At 46.7% G+C, this 22,173-nt stretch overlaps 2 protein-coding genes across 2 annotated transcripts; both read right to left on the reverse strand.

Moving 5' to 3' along the window:
* Nucleotides 1-7,672: 7,672 nt before the first annotated feature.
* On the reverse strand, nucleotides 7,673-10,301 carry FOXG1 (forkhead box G1). Its single transcript, XM_027637856.1, has one exon. It carries the CDS (start codon nucleotides 10,032-10,034, stop codon nucleotides 8,661-8,663), a length of 1,374 nt encoding a protein of 457 aa, XP_027493657.1. The 5' UTR covers nucleotides 10,035-10,301; the 3' UTR covers nucleotides 7,673-8,660.
* On the reverse strand, nucleotides 10,034-21,058 carry LOC113944619. The gene is made up of 6 exons (XM_027637990.1): nucleotides 21,024-21,058; nucleotides 19,957-20,102; nucleotides 16,897-17,018; nucleotides 11,651-11,711; nucleotides 10,965-11,573; nucleotides 10,034-10,188 (listed from the first exon to the last, which is right to left on the reverse strand). Exons 1-6 carry the CDS (start codon nucleotides 21,056-21,058, stop codon nucleotides 10,034-10,036), a joined length of 1,128 nt encoding a protein of 375 aa, XP_027493791.1.
* Between the last annotated feature and the right edge of the window lie 1,115 nt (nucleotides 21,059-22,173).

Genomic DNA, 22,173 nt, shown 5'->3' on the forward strand with positions numbered 1-22,173 from the left:
TTTGTTTCGTTTGGGATCTAGTGAAAAGTCTAATCAGTGCCGTCATACCCATTTGGAAATATACCGGTGTGGGGATTCGAAAGTGTTTGAGTGTGCAAGGAGCATAAAAGGAGAAGAAACGCATCTTCTAGTATAGCATCACCAAGATTTTTGCTTCAAAAGAACAATTTTGTAACGAGTGAATATTATCAGTATTTAATTTGCAAAAGTGTTGCATCCTTTTGGGACATACCACGCTTCACAATGAGGTTATGCTTATTTTTTTATGAGAATGCAACTTTTCTCTCTCTCTCTTTAAAGTTGTTTTCTAAGACTGAGAAAGAATTTCTCATTTTTTTACTCTACAGCCACGCTTCAACCAGACTTTTTTGGCAGATATTTGTCTCCTCTTGGATATGATTAATTTAACAGACTACCTAATATTAAATACTTGCGATCAGAAAAATTCTGAGTAAAAGCAGAGCAGGCAAGGTGGGGATGTGGGTAGGGGGGGAGAGGAAGAGGGATTCTCTTCCTTCCACTAACCAACAGTGCTGGGCTAACACTCAGCTTGGAGGGCGGCCAAGTTAATGGGGAGCTCGGGGAGGTCTTCCCCGCGGGCCGGTCGCAGCAGCAAACCCCGTTCCTCCTCCGCCGTTAAGGGAGAGCTGCCGGGAGCGCTCTGAAGTGGAAGGGTTCCGTTCACGTGTTCTTACCTCCCTGTGAAAGATGCTCTTGCAAAATCATTCATAAAGCGCTCTGAATTCCTCACCATGGGGAAAAAACAAAACAAAACAAAACAAACAAAACCAAAACCAAACAAAAAACCAACCAACCAAACAAACAAACAAAAAAACAAACTAAAAAAAAACCCATACCAAACCAAAAAAACCTCAAACCAACCAAAAATATCCCACAAACAAAAAGTCGCCAAAAACCCCCAAGAGAGCTCAGGCTTCGTCTTGCCTTTTTAGTTTGAAAATCAGGTTCCCTGCTCAGGCGGCTTGGAGAGTTTTCACCTCTCGAGCTTAGGTTAAGCAGTTCTTTGCAGCTAACTTTGCAGGGATACTTTACTCACCTTGGGGTAGGGTGACAATGGCAGGCTTTTCTCGGACTCCCTCTCGTTTAGTCTTTCCTCTCAAATCACGGATAACTTCAATACACTTGGAGGACTCCCTAGAGATAATTCTTTGAAATGGACTTTGCATTCATTTCTCCGACTGAGAGCAGAAAAGCCGCTCGCTTTAAGTCCAATTCGCTAGCCTGATACTATATTCTGTTACATGATATTGAAGAGGGGGAGGAGGGGCGGTTGCTAGTCGTTTCTTTGGTTATTTATTTATTTATTTTGGCAGTTTAATTTATTTTCTTTAATTTTATTTTTCAAGTCTTTTCTGGTTCGTTTTGCCTCAGTGGACAGAGAGGAGTGTTTAGCGAGCCTGATCCTGGATCGGAGCATCCTGGGCCAATTCTTGGGAAGAGGACTTCAAACGCCTGTCCCTAGAGCAACCTCCGTCTCTTAGTGGCTAGGAAAACACAAAGCTAAGTCTACATGGAGAAGGACACCTCATATTTTTCCTCCCTTCTGGAGGGAGAGAGGTGGTACGGACTCAAGCCCTCCGAGTACAGGCGCCCGCCGCCTGCAAACCACCGTTTTAAGGGCGGGAGGGGGTTGCCGGGCCTTGGAAGGGGCCGCGGGTGAACAGGGCTGTTTCCCGGGGCTCCGGGTGCTGTGCGGCGGGTCCCGCGGCCCGATGGGGCGGCTCTCCCGCGGGGCAAGAGCGCCCCCAGCCCGCGGGATGCACAGCGCCGCCGCTGTGCCGCGCCAGGCCCCCGCCTCGCCCCGCGGACACGCGTGTCCGGGCACGGCGGCCGCGACGGGGCGGGAAACCAGGAGCGCCTGGCAGAGCCGGTCCCTACCGTTCTGGAGGCACGGTAGTGTGGGTGCCGCTCTCCGCAGCGTGGGGAGCTCCACCCGTGCCCTGTGGGACCCACGGGACATCGCCGGGCAGGTTTGAGCCGGGGACACAAACCACCAGCGCATCTGTCAGAAGTCACTGCCGGCGTGTGCTGTGCGTGTGCGAGGGCGCGTCCCCGTGCGCGGGTGCCGGTTCCTGCGATGCGGGGAAGACAGGCGCTCGGTACCGCTGCCCCCTGCGCTGGGGTGTCCCACGCACAGTGTCACGGAAAACTCAACTTGCTGTATATTAAAAAAATTAATTATTTTCGTGAGGTCAAAAATGGCAAGGAGCAAGGGGTCAAAGTTATCCGCCGGGTGGGACACGTGCCGTGGCTCTTCCCCTGCACCACGTCGGGACAGCAAAACAAGAACAAGTCGGTCCACGGAGGGCCCGTCCCGGGTCCTGCCCACGCACCCGCGCGCCTGCCCCCACCCGCAAGGATGAACACGCTGAGCATATCAGTTGTATCAGTCGTTTAAACTTCCACCCCTATTCCGAGATTTCAGTTTGCGGCACGTAAATCTCCACGCGTACAGAAGGCAGTTAAGGAATTTGGGAAGTGGGAAGACAAAGGGAGGGTGTCTGGAGCTCTCTCATGAACATGAACGTTGCCCGCGATCGGTTGTAAGGGAGCAGTTTCTCCGCCGGAGCACTCAGAGCAAAATCCAGCTCAGATTTAGATGTACGGCTCTTTATCGATCTCCTCGATCTCCCAAAATTTTTGGCATTTTGTCGTTTCCTTGAAAATTTAGGGATATTAGCATTCTTTACACAATCCCGAAAGGTGAGAGAAGCCTGTAGCTTTTTCTCAAATGACAGGTTTAGATTTTTTTGGAAATAATTCATTACGGAATCCGCCTGTACTCATCATACTAAAATCGTCTTTCATATAGCAGAGATGGATCAAGGACCAAATTTCCTCCCGCAATGAGTAGTGGCGGGGAATTTTGCCTGGCCCCGTAATATTTCTGCGCTGTGACAAAAAAAGGCAGAGGAGGCTCAGGGATCTCCTGGAACCGCGCTCTCTCCCATCCTGGTACCAGCGGACAAAAATCGCGCGTGTAGTTACTTGATTCCTGAGGGTAAAAGAGGAGTAAAATCCGCACTCACCCGGTGCCGATGGAGGACTTCTATCGCCAACGTGCGCCTTTCTTGCAGGTAGAGGCAGTTTCTCCTGGAATCTTAAAAAGGCAAACACAACATTGCACCCGTGTGACTTTCTCTGACATTAGTGGCAAAGAAGCAAGCAAAAGAGCACTTTAATGAAACAAGCTAAAATATCTGCAGGTTAACCATAACAACTGCTAAACCGGCGAAGAAACTTCTAACTTACCGATTGAAACGAAAGAGCCCGAGGGGGAGGGAGGAGGCCGGGGGAGGAAACACTTTGAGGAAGAGACCAAAAACAAAACAATAAAAAAGGGAAAAAAAACCCCAAACCAAACAAACAAAAAATTAAAAAAAAAAAAGAGAGAGAGAGAGAGAGAGAGAAAATCCTGACAGTAGGCACACTCAGTTTTGGTGTAACTGGTGCTTTGAAACTGTGCTTCGGTTGCACGGGCGATCTGCTTATCGTGGGGCACAGGGAAACAGCACATTTAGACAGAAGTCTGTCATCTCTATTCATTCGTATCACATGGATCTGCCTGTGGGGGAAGAGGTAAGGAAGGTTTTCTTGAAGTGCACCTACCCTTCTGGCGGGAAGGCTTGCTGGGATTGCTGGGCAGGTTTCTTCTGGAGGGTCCCATCTCTCTGGAGTAGCTGCAGTGGAGTTGAGGGCAGGTTCTCCGGTGAGGTAGGAATGTGCAGGAACTCCGCCCTCTGGGCACAGTCACACAAACCCAGCAAAACACACAGCCAGCCCTAAAGCCTCCATTGATCTTCACCTTCACCTCTTTCTAACCCAATTCTCCACCACTTTTTGACCCATTTACCCAGACACCTTCACCATTGGGAGGGGAGGGGGGGTATTATAAACAAGGACATTTCACTGCGTAGAACTGCAGAGGAATCTACTATAGATTCTAGTGCAATGGATAGACACCTCTGCAGGGTTGTGTGTGTCTTTATGTATGTATACATATTTATTGCCAACCGCTGAATTTTTATTTGTGTAATACGAATGTGCATATACTTTCTCGGGCAGGTGTATTATCCGCGATCACACAATTAAGTGCAATAGTGGTGATTATCTACAGGCAGATTTTTTGTTTGTTTGTTTCCTATCCTAAAGGAAAATACGAACAATTAAAGAATACAGTCACTAATAAAGCAACGAGTCTTGATCAATGTTCTTCCTTAAGCAAAACTCTGATATGGTTCAGTAAAAATGTAACCGGAGTTCAGTGGGAGTTTTGCTTGAGTGAATAGTGAATACATCGTGATTGAGACCTCATATTAACACAAGTAGTGAGGGGGTGTGTACCTGAATCATGATTTCTGACATAAATCTTAATAATCAACCAAAGTTATAAAGAGCAAAATGACATTCCGGTTAAACTATTTTTTTCAAGTACTGGATTAAAAAAAATATCACTCCCACAAACATTAGTTTTGTGCCATTTAAGGCAAATCATATTTTTGTTAACTTTCTTTTAAATCCTTTCATAAGAATACGTTCCACATAGTGGATGCTATTTTACCGTAACAAAAGAAAAATATCTAAAATTTGGAAAAAATTGTTAGGCCAAATATCGCGTTGAGAATTCGAGTTACTGTTTATTATGCCTCAAACATATTTGCGAAGGCAATCTTAAAGCCATAATTGGATGTTTCTTGATGAGCAGATTTCTTCTCCTACGATCTATGCGAGCAAAGTTAATCACCTCAAACATCAACTAGGAATATAACAATAGCATTTTAATTCCATAATGACCGCCCGTCCCCCATAAACACTCTGAATTAGGAAACGCCAAGGAAAAGACGCTAAGACACCTCATCATTCTAGAAATGTGCATATTAAAAAAAATCCCGAAAGCTTATCTTGAGGATTTGACATATAAACCACCGCGGAAAAAAGGTATCAGATAACAGAAATACTGTACGCTAAAAAACTTAACCAACCAAAAAACCAAACCAAACAAAAAAAAACCCCACCCCAAAACCCCCACAAACAAACAATCCAACCAACAAACAAACAATCCAAACCAACCAACCAATAAACAAAAAAAAAAAAAAAAAAAAAAAACCACAAAAAACCCCCACCACCTCACATTCAGTACTGAACCAGTCTGTGCAAAGATTAACCTCGGAGACATCCTCAGTGAACAAAAGGGTTTCTCTGGCTGGGGAGTAGGCAGAGGTAAAGACATATTTGGGGTCTTAGCGGTCCTGCTACCATTCATGACAACTTTAGCAGTTTATTGGGTTTATTTTGGTCTGGTTTTGATTTTATTTTTTTTTCCTTTACAAAAAGAATCTCTTTGCTGGCAATACATTTATGGAGACGTGAATAAATTACCAGCTCAGCAACCACCCCTGTGCCCCGCGTAAGAGAAAGAGGGAAAAGTCTGTGGCACCTAAACTTACTCAGGCAGTACTTTGCTACACAGAGCCTAAAGGAAGTGCTGGGATCTAGTGCTTGCTTAAGCTAAGTCTGGAGAGACAACATCAGGGCTACCCTTCTGAGGAATTATTATGCATCACGCTTTTCTAATTAATGCTTATTAGCCAACCTCAAACTCTGACATGGCGGGATTGTGCTTTCCTCCAACCTGACTTCCTCCTTTCAGTACAGTGAAAGCAGATTTTTTTTTTACATTGCGAGCTAACTAATACTTTACATATGTGCAATTGGATTTCCTACAGTATACAACAGTTGCAAGTGGTAAATAATAAATCATTTCCTTTGTCATCTGCAGTTGATGCCGCTTTTTAATTTGCACAAGTACACAGAATTGGGTCTCCGGGCACCAATAACTTAAATCACACCTATTGCATTTTATTATTTCCAATAGGTTTGTTGCAAAGGAGTTTTGGGATTTAGTTATTTTGCATTACTTGTTTTAATACGATAGAGTGAAAAATACGGGGGACGGTAAGAGCTTCCAAATGGTGGTATCATCTCTTCATTCCCCAACAAAGCAATCGTTTCCTCGTAGTGATGATTAATTTTGAATTGCAGGAGTGTGAAAGCCAAGAATATCAGAGATTTCTCTCCTTCTCCTCCACCTAGTGCAGAGCTGGGTGTCTCATCTCTCATTCGTAACCTTTCAGTCCTCTTTTTCCTGCAGATCTGCTTGCATCTGTTTATACATTACTTATTTTCAGGAGATTTTCCCTTCCTCCTCTTATTCTTTCAGCTTGACAAATATTCTATTTGCAAGAATTCAGATTTGCTATTGCTTCTTTGTTCACCTCCCGGCATTTTTTTTCTCTTTTTCTTCCTCTTTTCTGTCTTTCCAAGATAAGCTCTTTAAAGTGTTTGCGATAACATCTACGACCTAGAGATTGTTTTTCATTGGGTCTATTGTGAGCAGTCACCGACTTATTGCACTGCCGCAGAGCCGAGTCTAGGCTACAAACGTAACAAATGAACAACTTGTCCTCTGCGGTCTCACCGCGGGATCCAATTAGTTCCTAAACCGTTTGCACAAGTTTTTTAATTATTTTTCAAGAGTTGCGGCTTTTATAGGCTTCCCTAAACTCTTCAAGAAACCAGTTCATTTTAGGATTAAATGCTTCTTAAAATTACTAGCAGCGTTGCTCCCTTAAAACTAATGGATTGATTCTCCAGGCAACGCAGCATTCTTATGGACGCTGGCCTGGGTTACTGGGCTTCAGCAGACACTGAGGAAAAAAAGAGCTCTGTTTAAAAACTTTGCATTTAAGTGCATCCATAGAGGTTTGATTTATTTCTTTTTTTTCCTTCTTCTTTTCCCCCTATAACGTTTAAACATCGGTATGCAAGGCAGGGTATCACGTGACTCCCGGCCCCTGCCTCCTTGCCATGGACTGCGACTTCACCTCACCCTGCTCGGTTCCTGCCCCCTCCGCCTGGCCGAAGGGACAGAGGAGAGAGCTGTCTGCCCCAAAGAACACGGCTACTTTCACAATAACTAAAGCCAAAGTGTTTGCAGCATCAAAAGTATATGAATACATATAACCTAGATACTTCCGGAACAGTGCTCCTTTAAGATAAGGATTATATTTTATGCACATACATATCACAGCTTGCTAAATTTCATCAAACGATCATACGATAGCTAATACGTGTATGTATATACACGCACATACACATCCTTCGTTAACGCATCTCGAGTCATCGTAGAGACGAAATTTATTTCTTTCAGGACAATAAGTCTTTGAATGCATTTCAGAGATTGCAGGAAGAACATGTACTTATATAATAATTCACCTTGGATTTTTCCGAATGTGTGCTTATACACATAAATTGTATATGAATGCATGTATATATACATACGCGATTTTAAGCATCTTCAGCGTAAGGCATCCTACCTTGTACTATCAATTTTCAAGCAGACTTGATAAGAGTTCTGTCCCAAAATGGACATCACAATAGTAGCCATGATGTTTAATTAAACACTCTGATCTTTTACATTTGAAAATACTGTAGTTAAAGACAATGGCAGAGAAGGTGGGGGGCTGGGGAAGGGAAGAGAAAGGAACATGTGAAAAATGGTGGACTGTGTAATAAGCAGCGCTCTGATCTCTCTGTAACTTTCAAGTCTCTGCCACATTAGGGTTAACAAAAGAGACAAAAAACTATCAAGTATATATGAATTTAGCCTATTTTTTTATTTCTGTGTGTTCATAGTAAACATTTTTGTAAGTGACAAACACGGGCATATGACCACAGTATCACAATCAAGAAATTTTAAGACGACATTAACAATCACTCAAATTTATGCGGCTTTTGCGCAACACAGGTTACATATTTGCAAGGTTTACCTATAAGTACAATAGGTATTAACATTTCACTACATTTAGAAAAAAAATAAAGGTGACCTGTTAGTGACCACATACATCAAAATATACACAACACAAACTGAAGGCAATCATTAATTTTGTCCCCTTCTGATTCATTTGAACGGGCAGTGCTGCAAACTGAAATAACGTTGCTGTTTTTTTAAATTACTCCGTACACTGAGTGCATTTTCTAAAACCCAATCTTTGGTCTAAAAGTAAACAAACAAACAAAAAAAAAGGGGGAATGAAGCCCCAAAAAAGCAGTTCGGTAAAGAAAATAATAAAATAATAAATGGTCAAAAGTAGTTCTTGGGCATGGTTCAGTATTAATTCTGCTTAAATACAAATTACGTTTTAAGGGTTTTTTATAGTTTTCATAAATTTAGTTTAGTTTTGGTTTCTTTTATTTCTTTCAAGGTCTGCACCCACCGACATATCCATGATAACTTATAATACTGCAAACATGGAGAATCGGGCGGCTTTTAGTGATAGACTTATCATATTTGAATAAAAAAATTGCAAAAGCAGTCACTATTTAGATACACATTCTACTATAATTTTGTCTTCCAAACTTCATAGACTACAATGCAATCTCCCCACATTGCACCTTGCTGACACTCCTCACCTTGGTGGAATAATAAACAACCCTAAAGACTGAACAAACGTACAGAAAAATGGGGGACTTAATAAAAAATACCTGGACTTTTTTGTTTTGCTTTTTTTTTCCTTTTAATTATCATTTACAATGCAAATGTGTGTAAAATGTTCACTTACAGTCTGATCCCATGGATGTTAATGTATTAAAGGGTTTGAAGAAGACCCCTGATTTTGATGTGTGAAATAATCAGAAAGTCCTCCGGAAAGTCCCGTTGTAAAACTTGGCAAAGAAGGTCTTAAAGACTCACAGGGGAGAGTGGAGGGCGCCTGTGGCGACGTGGAGGAGGAGGCTGCCCTGGCCGTCATTGAAGTGCTGCTTTGAGAAGTCATTGAAGGGTGAGGAACATGGGGGAAAAAGTAACTCGTCTGTCCTGCTAGGAGATTTACAGAGCAGGGGTTTAGGGAATAGGTGCCAGAGCAGGGAACTGACAAGCCACACGGCACTGAGGCGGCCAGAGCTGCTGCTGTGAGGTGATGAGTGGCATAAGGTATCTCTCCATTGACTAGTCTATCAACACTTAACCCATTAGACGTGGAAAAGGAGTGGTTGTTTCCCAAGGAGTTTTGAGTCAACACTGAGCTGTAGGGCATGGGGTGGCTGGGGTAGGCAGACGTGGTCCCATTGTAACTCAAAGTGCTGCTGGCCCGGGGGTGGTGCAAGGAGAGGAAGGGGGACATAGGCCAGTACAAGGATCCTGCCCTATCCATGAATGTCAGTCCGGTGGAGGTGAGCCGGGCGCCCCGCTTGAAGGCCAGCTTGGCCCGAGAGGTGGTGGAGCGACGGCGAAGCTTGCCGGTGGTACCCCCAATGAAGACATCGTCGCTGGAGGGGTCCAGCATCCAGTAGTTCCCTTTGCCCGGGTCGTCGTAGTGGCGGGGAACCTTGACGAAGCACTTATTGAGGGAGAGGTTGTGGCGAATGGAGTTCTGCCAGCCCTGCTTGTTCTCCCGGTAGTAGGGGAAGTTCTTCATGATGAACTCGTAGATGCCATTGAGTGTGAGGCGCTTCTCGGGGCTCTGCCGGATGGCCATCATGATGAGCGCGTTGTAGCTGAAAGGCGGCTTCTCGTACTTGCCGTTCTTCTTCTCCCCCTCCTTCCCGCTCTCCCCGTCCTTGGCCCCCTCCGCTGCCCCCTTCTTCTCCTCCGCCGCCTTCTCCTTCTCCTCCAGCTCCGCCGCTACCGCCGCGCCCGCCTCGCCTTTGCCCGCCAGCATGTCCGCCTTGGCCACCTCCAGGGCGCCGGAGGCGGTGGCGGCGGGGGGCGGCAGGAGGTGCTGCCCCTTCTCCTCGTCCTCCTCCTCTGCTGCGGCCGCTCGCTGGGGCTGCTGCTGCGGCGGGTGGTGATGGTGGTGATGGTGGTGGTGGTGGTGATGGGGGTGGTGGCTGTTGTGGTGGCTGTGGCTGCTGTGGTTGTTGTCGCTCTGGACGGCTTCGGGCACCAGGCTGTTTATGCTAAAAGAGGATTTCGGCAGCATTTTCACTTCCTTCCTATCTCCCATGTCCAACATCACACACTCGTCTGAGGGGGAAAGTTGCAGCGGCCGAGGGAGCTGCGCGCGGGGCGGCGGAGGAGGTGGCGGCCGGAGCGGCGGCGGTGGCCGAGGCGGCGGCGGCGACGGCACCACCGGCAGCGGCAGCGCAGTTGGACCGCAGTATCAAGCACTGGCAAGTCATGTAGCACAGACAGGAACCGCCGGGGAGGGGAAAAAAATAATAGTCATAATAATCACCGATCAGAGAAAAATCAAGCCGAGTCGGAGCGGAGGGAGAAAAAAAAAAAAAAAAAAGATTTAAAAAAGGGGAAAAAACCCTCTGAAACCCAAAAAAAAAAAAAAAAAAAAAGGCAACAACACACAAACACACACACACACACACACACACACCAAAAAAAAAAAAATCTACTTCATGGTGCCCGGTTCCCCCGGCACCGCAGCGCAGGGGGAGGCAGGAAGGCGCAGCAGCCGCGGCGGGCCGGCGCGGAGCGAGGCAGACGGGCGCTCCAGCCCGCCCCGGCCGCAATTAATTTCAGAGCTGCCGGCACGCACCGGGGCTGTAAAACATTTTTTGGTTTAACCTTTCCCACCGGCCGCCCAATCAGGGCCGGCGGCGTGCGCGCGCGTCTGCCCGCCCGCCGGCCAATGGCGGCGCACCGCCCCGCCCCGCCCCGCGCCGCCCCGCCCCCGCCGCCACCAGGGCTCCCGCCGCGCAGGGATACCGGCGCAGGGGCGCATCACCGCTCCCGTGCGCGCGCCCCCTTCCCCCGCGCCCCCCCGCTGCCGCCGCCGCGGGCACAAATCCCGGCACGCCGGACATCCCGCGGCACGGGCCCGGCCTGGCTGCCCGTGTCCCTAGATCCTCCGGCAGACCAAAGTTGCCCCTTCCTCTAGCGGCGAAGGAGGCGGGGTGGGAGGTCGGGTGGGTGAGGAGAAGCGGCATACCGTTGGCGGCGGAGGCACTACTTTGCGGATCTAGCCGAAGTCTCTCGGCGAGTTTATTTTCCCAGGCCCGGTTATTTCTGTTTGTTGTTTTACCGAGGGAGAAAACAAAACCATCGTCCGGAGAGGACGCAGGCGGCGGGGTGGGCCCGGGGTCCGAGTGCTGGACGCCGCTGTCCGCGGCCTGCCAGGGAAGACAGGTCCGCTCGGGCCCGCCCGGCCCGTGCCCGCCGCGCTCCTCACTGTGAGTTGGAGGGCTCGGGAACGATCGGGCACTCTCCTCCCCTGCGCTCTCCCTCGTGTCACCGGCGGCCGGAGCCGGGCTCCACGCTGCCCGCTCAGCCCCGCGCCGCTCCCGCTGGGGCTCCGCTTCTCCTGCGCGGCCGCCGGAGCAGCGCGGGGCCGTCGGGCTCGGTCCGTCCGCTCCTTCGCTCGGCTCCAGCCGGGGCCGAGCAGGCCGCGCTCCAGGCGTACCCAATAAATACTGACACCGGTGACCCGTGAAATATACTGCGGTCTCTGCCAGCCCGGCCCGGCCCGGCCCGCGAGGTCTGGGTTCCGCGGGGTTCAGCCTTGCTGGCGGATGGGAGAGGGCGGGCGGTAGCGGGCCGGCTGCTCACGGAGCGGGCGAAAGGGTCTGGCACGGCCGCTTTCCACCAGTACGCGCGGTGGTAGAGGCACGGGCTTACCGCCACAGTTTGCCGGGACCGAGGGGTTGGGTATTAATCGTCCACAGCACATCATTTCTTGCTGTCAGCACGGGAACAACAAAATGAACCGGGAAACAAAGAGAAATACATCGCGCAGCTCTCTTACTCGGGAAGTAGAGGGGGCAATGTAATGGACAGAGAGCGTGCTGATCGCATTCAGACCGAAGCTGTAGGCAAACGTAGCGCCGCGTTAAAGCTACTTAGTGTTTGTGCCGGAGGAAAAGATGCTCCGTAGAAACAATACGTGCAGCTCAACTGCAGCTAAAACAATTTATCCCGAGGAAATTCAGGTTAGAGCTCAGTGCAGAGAACGTGGTTGTGTGTAGATGTGCGTTTTATATACGTATTTATGTATGTGTGTGTGTGAGGGAGGGAGAACGAGTGTGAGAAAGAGAGAGTAAATAACGAGAACAAGTACAATGGACCGGTAATAAACAATTGCAATTGGGAATGGCATGAACTTTGTGCATTGGATTAACCTCAAATGACCCTACCACAATTGTATTTATTTAACCAATTTCATAACAGGTTGCTACTGACACATACACAAAAAAACTTAATGATCAACAACCACTCTTTTTTCTTTTCTTTTCTTTTTTTTTTTTTTTTTTTAGAAATACAAGTTTGTTTGTTTTTTTAAAATCATGTCAATTTGTAATTATTTCGTGTCTCAGCACTGAAATCAAGGCATGGGATTTCTTGAAGAAGAAGGCGATGTGGAGGACATTAGATGACTCTACCATGGCAAGGGGTAAGAGGAAAGGTAAGCTTCCTGCATATTATTATGGTTATGATGATCATTAACTAATATGTGTCATTATGGTGCACTAGGATCCCATTAGGGTGGCTGGGCCCAGTGCATTTTCCTACTCGGTCTAGCATGTAATGATTCCATGTAACCAGATTCTTGAGAAAGGACAGGTTACGTAAACATTTACTGATGTGGAGTAACTATACTATTTGTACTCTGATATGCAGGAAGGAAAGTGTTGATTAACACAGAAGAAAAAAAAAAGCGAAATTAGCTGATTGCATGCTCATAAGTGCAAGCTGTCATTGAACTGCTTTTAAAATAGACACAGCTGGGTGTTTGTGTTGAAAAATTTCTTGTGTTTTTGCTAATACTGAAATAAGCATGATTTTGTATACCAAACATTTTCAGATCATTAAAATTTGTAATCTGTGCTGGTTTAAAACACAAAGAAAAGAAACAGATTCATTTCACTGTAAAATTTGCTGATATTATATTAACTCAATCAGGTCTGTACAAATGGTGCAGTGTGCCTTATCAAATCTCTTTGATCCTTTTAATACACAAAGTGCAAAACGTGTGTATTGTTTGTTAACATTGAACATTTTATTCAAATCCCAGCTCTGTAGTGAACTGGAAGAGTTCTTGTTTAATGTAACACTGACATCGCTTGTTGAAATTTTAATGCCTTGAGGTGTTTCTTAGGTCAAAGCTGAGTTTACTTTGCGTTGTGATCGGGGATGAAAATGTAACAGGGAAGAAAATAGAAGTTTTGTCTTTTTTGTGTTTCTGAACAAAAGGCTCAGAAAGAAGCACGCTCTAAAAACATCTGATGATCTATATCCAACAGTCGGTCATTTGTCACGGGTGCAGAATAAAGGTCTGTGCACAAACTTAAGATTTATATATTTTTTAATGCCATGGATATACAGTTCTACCAAAAAAGGAAATGTTTTGTCCAATACGTAGTACATATCTTTCTAAGTCCATGAAGATTAATTCACTGTTTACAGGACAGAAAAGAATATGTAAGAGAAGCCACGTCAATTATTCTTTCTGCTGGACTTTAACTTTCGAGTTCTTTTTTTTTTTTTTTCCTCTTCAACAGAAAATTCACCGTTTATAAAACTGGAGATATTTACTTTGGAAATAGGGAAGTCTTGCTTTAACGCCAGTTCCTCCCTGAGTTCTGCCCCGACCACGACTCCCCTTCACTTTGGTGGTACCTTTATGCATTGGGGTACTTCAGTGAGCAGCAGGTTTGACCCCTCAGCTCTGGCTAAACTCGAACTCTCTTAAGAAAGTCTGTCATGGCAGCATTTTCTAACAGGGAAGGTTTTGTGGGGTGTCTGGAGAAGAAGCTCGTGCTTGGAAGGGAGGCACACGGCCCCAGCCATTCGAAACACGGGTGGGTGTGCAGAGGGGAGCCGGCTCGCTGCAGGGTGTGGATGCTCCCTCACCTGTGTGCTCGCCGGCACTGTGGATCCGCCGAACCCAGCGGCGGGGATGGGCTGAGAGAATCCGACTCCGGGGTTAGGATGGGGGTGAATAGCTGAGCTAAAACGTCCTGGCTGAAGTGCCATTCAACAGCGATCTCCGTACAGCTCTTGAGTGTAACTCGTAGGGATAGTGTTTCGACCACACACTTTTATCCTTTTTTTTCTTTTTTAAATTCTTATTTTATTTTTAAATTAAAGGCCAAAGGAAAAACAGACCCTCTCCATTGTACACTCAATGGATATAGCGTACTGCCTTTGCACGTCCCCCTTCCCCCCGAGCCCCAGCTCCAGCGTTCAATCCCCCTTCACATGGGTATAGTGGCTCTGTACTCTCGGGCTCTTTCAAGGGGTTAAGCTGCTAAAATGTACTGACAGCTTAAGAAATGAATGAGGTTTTTTTCAGCCATGAAGAAAGGGTATTTAATAACCACGCTTCGATGGCATTATGCTTCTAGGAAACGAGTTGGGACACTTTGGTTTAACAATCAGTAATATCACATTCCTGACAGTAAATGCCTCGATGTACGCATATATAATTCTATTCCCACTTGACTATAAGCTTGCCTTATTTGTTCCAGGTTACCTGGGCAATTAAGGTAAGGGCTTCTCAGCAGACATTGATACCCTGCTGCTAAGGCATGGCGAATGGGGACGGAGCAGCACACTAACAAAGAGAAAGAGGTAGTCAAACATTTTGAAGAGGGGTGAATGGGACTGAAGGTGGATGGATGGATGAATGAAGGCAAAGAGGGAGAGGAAGAAACATTCAATGGTCCACATTTCTATCTGCATTTGTAGATTTAAGTTTAGGTGTCCGCCTCTAGCCAACTTCCAGTTAATCCTCAACAGCTTCTAGTGATTAGAAGTTAGTCTGTTTAGCATGCCGTATCCTTCTTCCATGGGTTTTAGTTACAAGTTACACGATTAGGATTGCGAGAACAGTAGTGAACTAAACTTCCCAGTAAGAGGTCTTCACACCAGGGAAGTGTTACTTTGCTGCAGCAGCCCTGCCTCGTCAGTCATTAGGAAGCTGCAGGTTGTCAGAGGCTTCTCTTGCGCGCACACAAGCGCAGACACACACACACACGCACACACAAAACCACAGCACTAAAACTAAATTAAGAAGCCGATGATTAAGACAAGCGTCTACAAGGCCTGTCATTTCAGCATCCTTCCATCATAACATTGTGGCACCGAGAAATTTACTTGAAAACCCTGGAAAAAAATGTCTATGGGAGAGCCTCATGTTTGAGGCTGTTAATATCAAATATAGACTGGGAACTGCCTCGGATGCAAGATAGTATTCCACAGGGGAAAGGAGCACTGCAGAGACCCTGGAGCTATCCACACACTCTCGAAACTCTGGTAAGTATCTCTACTTCTTATTGCAGCAGGTGGGCACTGTGTGACTGGAACTGGACCGGGTTTGAAATCCGCAGCTATGTACCCTTTGGGGACTTCGGGGAACTCGCCTTAAAGTTAGGGGGTGACTAATAGTTATTGGCACTCGGTGCCTCTTTAAGGAGAGCAGCTCATATTGTGTCGAAGACCTTCCAAGCACCCTTTAAATACAAACATTTTAAGTTCCCCTCCCATGCATCCTCATCCCTGTTGTTTTCGGGCTAGTGGCGTTGTGTCTCTCCCCTTTCCCCTCCCCCCCTTTTAGCTCTCTAGTCTTCCCGCCCCCCACCCTATTCAGAACTAATTGCTCAGTTACTTAAATGTTTCAAGAAGAGCTAAATTTCTCTATCCGATGATCTTTTGAGAAGCTGCACTGTACCATAAAGAACAGTCAGCGGGATACTGTATACCTTAGAGGAGCCAGCGCATCTAGGGAAGAGGTAGCGTTAAAATAATGACATTAACAAACTAAGTGTACAGAGTTTCCCTCCTGTTGAACTTTAGGGAGTTTCTTGGGCGGGCAGAGATTGAACGGAGAACGTGGAAATGGGAAACAATGGCTGTAGAGTCCAGAAAGCTTTGCTAATGTCGTAAGCAAAAACAAGACAGAATAGTGACAGAAAGAGATCCGAGTAAACATTGGAGTATACATTTCTCACGGCGGCTACGCTGGGTGGAGAGGTCTGAATTAAATCGCCTTCATTAGAAACTGAAGATTTTATTTATTTAGTCCTGTAGATGTACAATGCCATCGACAGAAAGTCTATCTAGGGAGTGTAGAGCATCCACTAGATTTATCGTGTTCAGCTGCTACCTCCAGAATTTTTCAGAACAGAATATTTTTATACTCGCTGCCAACTTTAAGATGTGCGGTTTGTTAGATCCTAAATGTCGCTTTTATTTTATATACCAGTGTGCAGAAGACAGCCATCACACCTGCCTAGGCAATAGATGTCCCCGTGTAATGAAAGTTCTCCCTAATTTAGGAATCAAACAAAAAATTAAAATATCCATTAAGAATTATCCACAGAGTTATGCAGAAGACGATAATAAAATACAAAGAAGAAATGGACAAGTTATTTTCTTATCAAGGTTTAAATGCATAATTTTATTTTCTGCTGTGTTTACTGTTAAAACATTCTAGGCCAGTGCATTTGTCGGTCTTATGATATTCAATTAAAGAATGGCGAAATAAAATACGAGGGAAAAGAAAGATGTGGAGGAAAAAACCACAAACAGTGCTGGAAGAAGACTTCTAGCTACTCTTTGACTCCTAAGAAACTGTTGCTGGAATATTTTCATGGTGTTGTTCTAAAGCTCTTTAGCCTCTTATAAAGGTAATCTTTGGCAAATGACACATGTATCTGGTTTTGCAGTTTTTCGGTGACTCGAAAGAAAAGACGCCCTCTCCCCCGCCCACCCAGCTTCCACCCCTTCCCCAGCAGAAGGACAGATACAGTCTCTCTCTTTCTCCCAGCGCTGTTTCCACCCCGGCGCTTAGCGAAAGGCATCCGGGCGCGGGGGGGCGCCGGTGCCCGAGAATGACTATCCATCCGTCCGTCCCTCTGCCCTACCTGGCCACACCGCCCCCGTCGCTGCCCGCTCGGTGCCACTCCGTCCCGTCGTGGCTCTCTCCCCGCACCACATCTCCACCGCACCTCTCGGGTCGGCGAGGTCTCGGACTCGGCCAGATCACCTGCGGATCCAATTTTTAGGGCCTACAAAAGCACACCATCCTCCTCTATCCTCCTATCGCCCCCGTCCCGCCCAGGGGTCCCCTTGTAACCATAGCAAAATGCCCGGTGTAGCACGAAAGCCATAAACAACTGTACACCCTTCTAGGAGAAAGCGTTCGGCAGTCTGGGACTAAAGGCGGTGTTGGCTTTCCCCGTGCGGGGCTCAGGCGTGAGGACGTGCCGGAGCGAGGTGCCGGCTCTCACTCGCGGCGTGACCCGCGCTCGGCGGGTGTCGGGATGACGGGGCTGGCTCTAGCGCCAAAGAGGCTGCCCGCGAAGCAGACCCTGCTCGCTCCTTGTTCTCCTGGCACGAGGAGGGCTCGCAGGAGCTGCCTCTTTATGTAGGTTGTTCTCAACAGTTTTTATATCTGTCAGGGTGGTCTCCATGTTTTCTTTCTTTCATTCTTTCTCTCTTTAGTGGAGCAAGGGGCTTGTTGGATGATTATAACCGCTACCACTTACAAATAAGTTTCTTGGGGAAGGGCTGATATCGTACCCTTGATATCAGTGGGTGTGTCCATGTATTATTTTAATATGATATGCCTTTTATACAGAACTTGTTTTCCTCCTCCCTCCCTCCCCAACCGCTCCCCCTTCCCTCTCTCCACCCCACCCCCCCCGCTTTGTTTCTGGAATTTGTTTCGTTTTTAAAGCACCAGCACAAACAAACAAACACACAAAAATGACTGGCAACAAGTTAAATCCCATTTGGGCCCCTCCCATCGAGCACGGACCGTGCCTTGCTAAAGCCTGTAGTTTGTAGTTTTGTCTCGACAATAATTTGACCAAGAAAGAGAAGTGGCTGCAGACAGACTCTCCCGGGAGAGGAAAAAGAGAGAGTTCTCCTGGGATGCATCCCCTTTGTGTGCTTCCTTCTCTCCATCTTTTAGACGGGGCATTCACATAGGCGCTCACACACGCAGAGGTTATGTTTCCTAGCAGTCTTCAGAAAACAATGTTTATTATAATCGAGTTATAAACTAAATAATGAAATCATGCCGTAGCTTCGGAAACTCCAACAAATAAGTAATTTCCATTTGTCTACTAGCAGAATATCGCAGAGGATGACATTACACTTTATTTTCACATTCATTTCAAAACACCAGTGAAAGGGCAAAGAAAAGGCTCAGAAGTCGTTGTACACGTTGGAATTAACAGTATGATACTAGCAAATCGGGTTTTTAGATTTTTTTATTCCTTCCAAGACGACTACAAGCTAATTTCTGTGGCTATATTAGAGAGGGGATCCGCAAAAGCAAAAAGCGTAGTTCTCACTGAGCACCGGGATCGTGTCCCGCTATAGCTTCACTGAAAGCATCTCACAGTGAGCCACCCGCATTCCCGCGCCTTCCCTTAGTTTCACATTACAGAATAGCAGAGAAAGCATTCGTGTTTGACTGTACCTAAGAAATACCTTTTTACGCAATCGCACGGTTTGCGAACGACAGTTTAACTTTATCTGTTGTTTTGTCATATGAAATTAACTTGTGAAAGCCTTTATATCATTTTTTGATTTGTGTTTGTCGACAACGCGGATCATATCTCACAGCGTTGATGGTTGATACAATTGCTAAATTAAAGGCATGCTTTCGGCTTTGGAAAACAACAACAAAAACCCAATCATCTGAGAGCTCATTCTCAGCGAAACAACCCGAGGAGCAGCAGAATAACTCAGCGCAGTATTTTCTATAGGTGTACGGTGTCTCCACATATTTCTGTATCATTCTACGTCTCTACCGTCTTTTCCTGAAGATAACCAAGTCACTCCTGGGCTTCTCACCTATATTCGCTACCTGAAAGGACAGTATATAATGGCTCTAAATTCTTGAAGGAATGTAATTGACGTGGTATTTTCCCCGTGTCTTTATTCTTCCGTGGTAAATACTAGCAGCTGAATTGACACGTTCCTATGTTTGAGCCACAAGAAGCTCACCAAAATCATTGTAATAAAGTCATCAAACCGTCTTATGCACGTGGGAGATTTTTTCCTCTCTGCTTATGTTCTGCTTCTCATTTTCCGAGGAGGATACCTCATTGAGTCCTGCGGTCTGGTTTAGGCACTTCTCCGGACTTTCAGATTTTCAGTCTGAAGCTTTCAGTATGTTTGGGCTGAAATTATGATTTTCCACATTTCAAAAGGGACGAGGCTCTATTTATAAATGTTATAGGAGGTTTCGTTAGTTCAGGAACAACAAAACAGGAATAGAACGGCAATTTTCAAGAAAATAGTATTTCAAAATATAGAAATAAAAAAGTAGCGGAGATGATGTATAATTCAATCAAATTACAGAAAATTGCTTTAAAATTCAGAACAGTAGCGATCCATTATGTCTCTGTTTTATTAGTGACAAGTACAATTACTCTAAAATAAAGAACAGTGGTGAATATATAATTGGCTGTAATCATGTTAGTGTTTGAATAAAAATGACGGGGACATTTAACACTTTGACAACAAAATGTTCAGAAACAACTTATTTATTCAAACAACTTATTTATTCATCCACGTGAAGGAGAAACACACTTTTGCTTACCATAAATCCAGGGGTTTTCACTTTAAATAAAAATATAACTAAAAACATATTAATTATTTTATTATCCAAAGCTTAATAAAGTCTCCTGAGTATGACTGTACTATTATTGATTACTCAGTACCCAAAGGACGCCATCTACAGGAAAAGGTCTTTAGGCTGAACGCCTATCTAATCACTGTTGACTTAAAAAAACCCCCAAATCTGAGTTAATATTCCTCTATAAACCCGGCTCCGATTTTACCCACAACACTGATCACAATATTTTCTTTGCAATTGCTGCTTGCGATTTAATTCGTTATAATTTGACATGACCTAGGAATCTGTTACAGGAGGCCTTTTTTCTGAGATACGATGTTTAAAAAAATACATTGAACTCTACGAAGTAGCAATTTTTCTCCTTCTAAAGCAACTTTTTTTCCTCTCAGGACTGACTTGGTCGTCCCTGAAAATGCAGAACAGCCCACGAGATCTCTCCTTTCCACCAAGCGTGTGGAAGATGCTTGCAAAAGAGCCCTGAAAACAAAACAAAACAAAACAACTTGATTGAAGGCAGTTTGTGCAACAATTGTGTCATGGAATATCTAACATTTCTTTGTCTTTCAGTTTTTTCCTTTTAGATAGTTCAATAAATATCAGCTATACCCAGCATACTCTCATCTGTTCTCACGATGTATCCTTTGCCCCATAGCTTGATACTTAAAGGTGTCATTTATCCGTAGCCCAGCAAGGGCTCAGGAACCGATCGCCGCAGAAAGAGTGCCCCTTACTATTTTGACCACATAAACACAAATCCATAGGGATGGCAAATTCCTTCCACGATGCAATTCCAACAACCGAGTACAAAGAACAAACTACTAGAAAATACGAGGAGAGCTAGAAGAAACTTTCAGGACATGTCTCCCTGGGGACTTAAAAAAAAAAATCGGGTTTAATCCTTAACGATTTTTTCTTTCTTTCTTTTTTTTTTTTTCTTTGCCTATTTTAATTTCTTATTTATCTTCCCCTCTCGACAAGTCTCGAAACTTCTGCTCCTGGGGAATGTGTGTGTATCCGTGTTCACAGTGGGGTGAACCCCACACCGACCCGAGCGGGTCCCTCCTGCCGTGCGACGAAACTCAGCTCCGTCCTACCGCGCCTTCACTGCCGGCTCCCAAGGGTCTCTCCTGCCCAGGCGGGTTTCGTCAGCATTTGTAAAAAAAAGTAACTCTGGTTTCTTTCCACCTGAGGCCGGTGGTATGAATGGGCTTGTTAAAATTCAGGGGGGGATTAAACTATGCAGTGAGGAGTCAAAAGCAGAGGTGCGTTGGCACAATGGCCGAGGAAAATGACCCATGGTACAACCTCGATTTTATACGTTATTTTGTAAACTGGGGACAAAAACCTGGAAACTCTTGTTATTTGTGCTTCCACTGGAATCAGGCTCAAAGTTCATACCGAAGGTCTCCCTCCATCTTTTCACTCCTGGTCATTGACGATGAATGTTCCAAATCTAGAGACTGTGTCTTATTGCTGTTTTTAGACTTGAGGAAAGCTCAGGAGAGGAGGTTTCCTTCCCTGGGGCTAGCTGCTCCCTCAGGCACCGCCGGGGCCCGGTGGTTCCCTCCCTGACGGGAGCCGAGGAGACGGTGCCCCTCTGAACCATGAGGTCTGTCAATTCTCGGGTGCTTCGTACCAAACCGCAGATGTCAGCCTTTGCACTACGTGTTCGGGCTGCTAATGCGGGCACTTCACATAACAGAAATGCTCAGCTCGGGAGCTCTTCCCAGGGCCAGCCGCCGACTTCGTGCGTCGCATCTGCCTCTGGTGGCACCGGAGCTCCGTGCGCAGTGGCCTTTGCCATATTCCTCTGGGATCCAAGCACCCGCAGTGCTTTTTTGCCCTCTGCAAGCCGGCCAAAGCACAGACTGCTTACATCTCTGCGGGGCACACTACCGAGGTTCCCGCCTCAACCTCCCCAGGGTCTTCCGCAGAGACCTTTTTCTCTTTGTAATTCACACCCATACTCCCCTCACCTAGCAGCCCGCCTCCACTCTCCCGTATCGCCAACCAAGGCAGCCGCGGCCGGGGCCTCAGAAAGCCTCGCCTTCCCCGGGACCCTGAGATTCCCCCTTGGGATCCCGTCCCCGCGGTGTCCAGCGGAGGGGCGAGGGCTGTCCGGTTCCGCCCGGGCAGGGCCGTGTCTGGCCGAGCCGAGCGGTGCCCGGAGGCCGCCGCGGGTCGGGAGAGCAGCGGCTGCGGCGGCGGCGCCTCCAGCGAGGAGGGAGCGCGATCCAAACAGCGCCAGCGCCATCTCGCGGCCGGGGGCCGCCAGCGCCGGGCGCGCCGCTGCCCCGCCGTGCCAGGAGCGGCCGGAGCCGGCGGAGCGGCCGCTGCCAGGCCCGCCCGGGCGCGGGGGACACGGCCCGCACCCCCTGCCCAGCTCCACGTGGCTGCCCGCCGGCTTTCTGAGCGTCAGGCATCTCTGTGTCCCCCCCTGAAACGCCCTTAAGTTTTCGGTGCGGTGTTGGTATCGGTACAAAACGCATGTCAGTTTTGCGTTTACGCACACGGAACGCTGAGAAAAGAATTATAAGCACTTTAGTCT

This window comes from Corapipo altera, unplaced genomic scaffold, assembly GCF_003945725.1.
Source record: "Corapipo altera isolate COAL_440 unplaced genomic scaffold, ASM394572v1 23, whole genome shotgun sequence".
Taxonomy (NCBI): domain Eukaryota; kingdom Metazoa; phylum Chordata; class Aves; order Passeriformes; family Pipridae; genus Corapipo; species Corapipo altera.